Source organism: Cynoglossus semilaevis, chromosome 12, assembly GCF_000523025.1.
Source record: "Cynoglossus semilaevis isolate Cse_v1.0 chromosome 12, Cse_v1.0, whole genome shotgun sequence".
Lineage (NCBI taxonomy): Eukaryota > Metazoa > Chordata > Actinopteri > Pleuronectiformes > Cynoglossidae > Cynoglossus > Cynoglossus semilaevis.
This window is the reverse complement of record NC_024318.1, coordinates 997,006-1,003,891: the sequence shown is the minus strand read 5'-3', so window position 1 is coordinate 1,003,891 and position 6,886 is coordinate 997,006. Positions and strand designations below refer to the sequence as shown.

Genomic DNA, 6,886 nt, shown 5'->3' with positions numbered 1-6,886 from the left:
CAGAACGGCGCCTGAGCGTGGGGGTCGGCCTCGGAGAGCGAGGAGCCGCCGGCGGCTGAAGATGACAGCGGTATCTTCGACCCCCTCGGTCCGCCAGAGAGCGAGCGGTTCCCGGCAGAGCCCGGAGCCACGTCCCCGCAGGTACAGCAGCGGCGAGTGGGTGAGGCCGGGTTACAGAGAGCAGTTGGAAGATAAAAGGGGGCGGGAACATGTGCCACACTGGCGGCTTTAGCGTCGTTGACGAGGCCGGGACACAAAGGGCAACACCGTGGACCGGAGAGACGGAGCAGAGGCGATAAAAAGAGGTTTAGGGGGCCAGGGCAAAGAGGAGTGGGGTGGGGGGCTATTTCGAAATAGAGCTATTCCATTTGAAATACATCTTTAATTTCTCATTCTGAAAAGTATTTTGAACAAATCTAATAGAATGTAAATAGTAACAGTAGCTCATGTAGTTTTTCACTACACTTTCCAGTCCAGAGAAAAATCTAATCTAATCTAATCTAATCTAATCTAATCTAATCTAATCTATCTAGATTTTTCTCTGGACTTTGGAGCACATGTATCTATATAGTCTACATAACCATACTTTTTTGTAGTGAACTCAAATTTAAAACAGGTAAGAACCAGCTTCTCTGACCGGAGGAAAGTTACATGACCCAGATTTTGTCCGCGATCACCTCCAGTTCCCAGCCTCCCTTTGCAGTAATTGCATGTTGGTGCAGTGTGAATTGCGCACCGGTGGCAGAGAGAGAGAGAAATGGATGATGACAGTGGTCGACCTCAAAACCTAAGTCAGTGTTCACAGACACAGCTGAACACTCTGGAAACAACGCCATCATAGTGTTGTTGGGTTTATATATACATTATATATGTATATATATGTACATATATATATATTCGCAGTTGCGTATTAATGACGTATTTATTTGAATATGAATTTTTTTTCTCAGCTGACAGACTCCCCAGAGTCTCTTCCAAAGATGAAGAGAAGTTTCTACGCTGCCAGAGATCTTTACAAATATCGTGTACATATATATATATTCGAACACACACACACAAACAAAAAACACACATACACATTTGGAGACTACCTGCCTGTGTCACATTGGTCTGTTTGTGCTGTTGTGTAGCGCTACAAAAGGTCCCGGCAGCCCTGTGAGTACCGTAACCTACGCTTCTACCTGAACAAGATTCCTCTGGTACCTGATGGTGAGTTTGAAAACACACACATTTCCATTTGTCTAATTAAAAAACAAGTTGGAATTCGAATTGGTGTGGAAATGTTTATATCAAATGCGAGAGTGAAAATAATTAACATTCTATGACACACAACAGATTTAGAGTTTTTTATTTTCCTTTAGTCTCAATGCTTTAACACATACAGTATTTTCCTCTAAATGTCAACACCAGTGTCATTATTTACCTTCCATATGAATAACAACTAATGAAAATAGTGATGTTTTTTGATAATAATAATAAAAAAAATTAATAAAGAAGGATCCTGTCCCGGAATCCCAAGTTACTGTAGGGGGCAGCAGAAATGACATTGGTGTAAAAATGATGTTAAGTCACAGATCCTGATGAAAGAGGACAAGTGGAAAGTCATTAAAGTCAAGTTAATGACTGTTTTGTTCATTCTTCTTGTTGCTAATTGGAACGCACGTCCCCACAGGTATTTACATCGAGGAAATATTGACTCAGTGGAGAGGAGACTATGATAAACTGGAGCACAATCACACCTACATTCAGTGGTGAGAACTGATCCCTCGATACACTTTGACAATGGTTTGAAGTTAAATTTGATCTCTTCGATTATGTATGTGTGTGTGTGTGTGTGTGTGTGTCCATCCAGGCTGTTCCCATTGAGAGAACAAGGGCTGAACTTCTACGCATATGAACTGACTCAGGACGAAATTAAAGTAGGTCACTCCATTGTACTGCAATACTCTATGTACTCCTAAAAATATTTTTATAGAATATTAGTCATCATCTTGTTTTTTTTGTATTTGTTTACGCCGCAGCCACCAGTAAAATACAGAGACTCAAATGGACTTGGTGGTGTTAGCCAATCACAACAACATTTTGCTAAATTGTAGCCGTAGATATATAGTTGTTTTTTTTTTTGTCATATAATTGCTGTTTCTAGGCTGTTTTTTAAATAAATACATATTTTTTAAATACAAATTTATGGGACACATTCAGATGTGTTTTCGAGGCTTCTGACCAGAAACATGTGACTGAGATTATCATCATCACAAACCGTTGACCTGTATTTGTTCACTTCATTTCCTCAGGAATTCCAAAGCACTCGTGAAGCCAAGAAAAGATTCCTGGCGGCCTATTCCCTGATGTTGGACTTCTACGGCATCAAACTGCTGGATAAGACTGGGAACGTTGCTCGAGCTCCCAACTGGCAGGAGCGCTTCCAGCACCTTAATGAGTAGGAACCTGGACATGATAAACATGTTTGTGCAGCAGCATAAGGAGGAAATAAAAAACGCAGCCAGATTCTGTGTGAACTAATCAGTGCCTTAACAATAGCTGGCTTTGTGTCTTTTAGCTGCGCAATTATTTCCCAGTTCCCGACTGACTTAATTGCTTCTTTCTATCAGCAGCGGAATGTGAAAAAAGAAAAAAAAACACAATTTGATGAAAAGACAGACGGTTAAATGGTAATTTAAAAGCTCATTGTTCTTTCTCACTGTATTGTGAAGGAAGCACCTGAAGTTTCACCAAGTTTTGTTCTTGTTAAAAACATCTTCTTCCTTCAGCTCGGCGAGGTGTGGAATTATAATGATATCTCACCCAATCACACGATTCTTTGTTTCTGTGAACTTGTTGTTATGCAGATGATACTGTAGAGCAGAGTTGTCAAACTCAGCTCGGTTCATGGGCCGTATCCAGCCTAGTTACCTGTCAAGTGGACCGGACCAGTACAATCATAACATAATCACCTATAAATGACCAAAAGTCTGTCTTTTTTCCCTTTGTTTTCATGCCAAAAAGTACATTTAATAAATCTTCATGTAAAGTAGGTCACTCCTAATACTCTATGTACTCCTAAAAATATTTTTATAGAATATTAGTCATCATCTTGTTTTTTTTGTATTTGTTTACGCCGCAGCCACCAGTAAAATACAGAGACTCAAATGGACTTGGTGGTGTTAGCCAATCACAACAACATTTTGCTAAATTGTAGCCGTAGATATATAGTTGTTTTTTTTTTTGTCATATAATTGCTGTTTCTAGGCTGTTTTTTAAATAAATACATATTTTTTAAATACAAATTTATGGGACACATTCAGATGTGTTTTCGAGGCTTCTGACCAGAATCATGTGACCGAGATTATCATCATCACAAACCGTTGACCTGTATTTGTTCACTTCATTTCCTCAGGAATTCCAAAGCACTCGTGAAGCCAAGAAAAGATTCCTGGCGGCCTATTCCCTGATGTTGGACTTCTACGGCATCAAACTGCTGGATAAGACTGGGAACGTTGCTCGAGCTCCCAACTGGCAGGAGCGCTTCCAGCACCTTAATGAGTAGGAACCTGGACATGATAAACATGTTTGTGCAGCAGCATAAGGAGTAAATAAAAAACGCAGCCAGATTCTGTGTGAACTAATCAGTGCCTTAACAATAGCTGGCTTTGTGTCTTTTAGCTGCGCAATTATTTCCCAGTTCCCGACTGACTTAATTGCTTCTTTCTATCAGCAGCGGAATGTGAAAAAAGAAAAAAAAACACAATTTGATGAAAAGACAGACGGTTAAATGGTAATTTAAAAGCTCATTGTTCTTTCTCACTGTATTGTGAAGGAAGCACCTGAAGTTTCACCAAGTTTTGTTCTTGTTAAAAACATCTTCTTCCTTCAGCTCGGCGAGGTGTGGAATTATAATGATATCTCACCCAATCACACGATTCTTTGTTTCTGTGAACTTGTTGTTATGCAGATGATACTGTAGAGCAGAGTTGTCAAACTCAGCTCGGTTCATGGGCCGTATCCAGCCTAGTTACCTGTCAAGTGGACCGGACCAGTACAATCATAACATAATCACCTATAAATGACCAAAAGTCTGTCTTTTTTCCCTTTGTTTTCATGCCAAAAAGTACATTTAATAAATCTTCATGTTTAGTGAAATATAATTTTACAAAACATTTCCTAAACATGAAGTATTTGTGTATTTTTTCTGACTTTTTTTTCAATAATTGCTGGTCACTGTCTAGTAATAATGATTAATCGTGGTAATAATTTTGATCGTGTCCTGTGGTTTTCTCTTATTTTTCTTTTTTTCATCCATTATTTAGGTCCCAGCACAACTACCTACGGATCACACGCATCCTCAAATCTCTGGGTGAACTTGGTTATGAATCCTTTAAAGCCCCGTTGGTCCGCCTCTTCTTGGAGGAGTCTCTGTACCACAACACCCTCCCCAACATGACCCACAGCGTCCTGGAATATTATGTGTACACCATACGCCTCCCAGCCACCCGCCGACGCCTGTTGCGCTACGCCCGCCAGCACTACAGGCCCGCTCACGCCTTCCTCTGGGGTCCGCCATCTAAACGACGGACCGGTGGTGGTTTCAGTACCGGAGCGGGAAGTAGTGGGATCAGAGCTCCGGCTCCGACACCGGAGCAACAGCGGAGGGAGGAGAGGAGCACCGCCTTCACCCGAGGTGGGATTATTGTGTCTTCCTACGATGCCATGATGTGCCAGGACCTGGTCGGAGCAGGACTGGGTTCTAGTGTGAATAGACTTGATGGAGCGCTGATGTTTGGTAGCGCGAGAGGGTTGAGAAATGAATACAATGAAGTTATTTCTCTGTAGTCGACAGGAAGAGGATTTTTAAAAAATCAGGTTTTAAAAAGTACATTTCAAGTGGAGAACTCGAACCTTACTGGTCTCTGAACATGAAAGAGTTCAGGTGATAGTGTTGATTGAGTGAGATTATTCAATTTAACTTAAGGGCTTATGATAATCTTTGGTAATACTTGCAAAATATTGATGTTAAGTGTATTTTATGGCATTAAAACGTTTTTTAAGGATTTTTAGGTAAGTTTAAGGAGTTAGAATCTCAAAACTATGACCACTAGTGGAAACTAAAGCTACAAGACTTATTAAAAGTTACATTTTTTGTTTTGCTTGTTGGTCACATGATGTTTTTTAGGGCTAAGTAGTCCACTCCACTAAACCCATATTTTTTTGGCACTAATGTTAATCCAATAATCCAATCTCTCCAAACCCTTCCTGCCGTCAAGTCCATATTTATAGTCAAAGAGACGCAGAAATGTGAAAGAAAACGTATTAAACAATTCTTTCATTCTGTTTAAGAACACACACGCATCACTTGCACCAACAGTCCTGCAGGTGGTGCTGTGAGTTCTGTCATAACATCGCTCTGAGACCAGTGAAAAAGTAATAATTTATGCAAAGTTGTGCCTGCAATTTGGTCAAAACATCTCCACAGAAACAAGTCAACTATTTCAGAAGGTTGTGATTTAATTTTACTTTAATTTGCTTTGGTTTCTCACAAAGTACGGATTCCACTCTGACAGGACTCGCTTTTCAAACACTTTGTGTTTTAATATTTATTCAAATTATTTTACATTTTTAGAAAACACGTAGAGTCACTGTTTTCTTTCAGGTTTATATTTTTTCCAGAAAAGTTACCAACTTTGGAACTCATTGGTTTGGGACACACTGGATCTAATGATGCTGTAAAGTACTGTACAGATTTGAAGATTTGAAGTTGAAAGAAACCATGAAGTCTGAATATTCAGTGGTATTTATCTCATTTTAGCATAATCTGTGAAGTAGAGACAAGGTTAGTTTGTTGTAGCAATAGTTTTGAGCTTTACTTGAACTAGTTTTGAACAGTTCCAGGACCATCGTTTATCTGTTGTGCATTGTTGGCAGTTCTGTTAGTGATGACAGTGGCCTCGTGAAGCTGTACAGAACTAATACTCAAGATAACAAACAAAACAAAACAAAACAAAAAACACACTGATTACTGTTCACGTCTTAAACCACACAGGTTTAACCAGAGGTGGAAAATAACGAATTGCATTTACTCTTGTTATTCTTATCGAGTACTTTTTTGTGAGTAAATTTGTCATTTTTAAGTAGTTTTGGGAAAGGGTAATTTTACTTTACTAAAGTGCATTTTGAGTCCAGTATTTTACTTTTTGCTTCATTTGAAAATAGCCCGAGTTAAAAATTTATTGCGGAGAAAAACAATCTGTGTTAACTGAGATGAAAATTGCGTGGGCGTGCACGCACGGATTCCCCACGATGCTAATGGAGCTAGATAACCTTGGCTAAGAGACGGGCAACGTCCTGCCGTTGGATGATGGCTGATATCGAACAAAAAACTAGAGTCTGAGGGTTGCCAAGCACAGAGCTCCCGTGGAGCAGAGGACTCAGAGAGCGAAGGAACTCTTTGGACATATTTCAGCTCTTAGTTTCAAAAGCAAACGAGGCTGTAACTTTATCTTGCGATACTAAATGTGCCCGCCCCGGCGGACGGAGCTGTTCTTCCCGAAACTTCCACGTCAAACCTACGAAAGCATGTGGCGGTAAGTACAGTATCTGTGCTTTCACATGTGTTTCCACAAACGTTATGTTTATTGTTTGGTTAAAACTTTCCTACGTTAAGAAAACCGTGCCTTCGTGATGTCGATTATTTTTCGCCTACCTTAACATTCATAGCGATAGCTACCGTTTCAGTGACGTAGACGAGCACGGTCAACTCGTACACGTGCATGATTTTTTTCAGTTTTCAGTTGGTCTTTGCTGGTCTTTGAGTATTTGCAGTAAATTTGACGTTAAAATGATAAAAGGATATTATGATGGTATAAACTATAGGGGGCGGCACCCCCTATGT

General features: G+C 40.0%; 1 protein-coding gene across 1 annotated transcript in view; it reads left to right on the top strand.

Annotated features, from left to right (window-relative positions):
• The window catches only part of LOC103386929 (opioid growth factor receptor-like protein 1), an 8,340-nt gene extending 1,787 nt beyond the window's left edge, over positions 1-6,553 (top strand). Inside the window, exons 2-8 of the mRNA XM_025060635.1 lie at positions 43-141; positions 951-1,025; positions 1,131-1,209; positions 1,673-1,751; positions 1,853-1,919; positions 2,295-2,440; positions 4,308-6,553. Coding sequence (XP_024916403.1) covers positions 43-141; positions 951-1,025; positions 1,131-1,209; positions 1,673-1,751; positions 1,853-1,919; positions 2,295-2,440; positions 4,308-4,830 — 1,068 coding nt within the window. The 3' untranslated portion in view covers positions 4,831-6,553. The remainder of the gene's footprint in view (positions 1-42; positions 142-950; positions 1,026-1,130; positions 1,210-1,672; positions 1,752-1,852; positions 1,920-2,294; positions 2,441-4,307) is intronic.
• Positions 6,554-6,886: the final 333 nt, after the last annotated feature.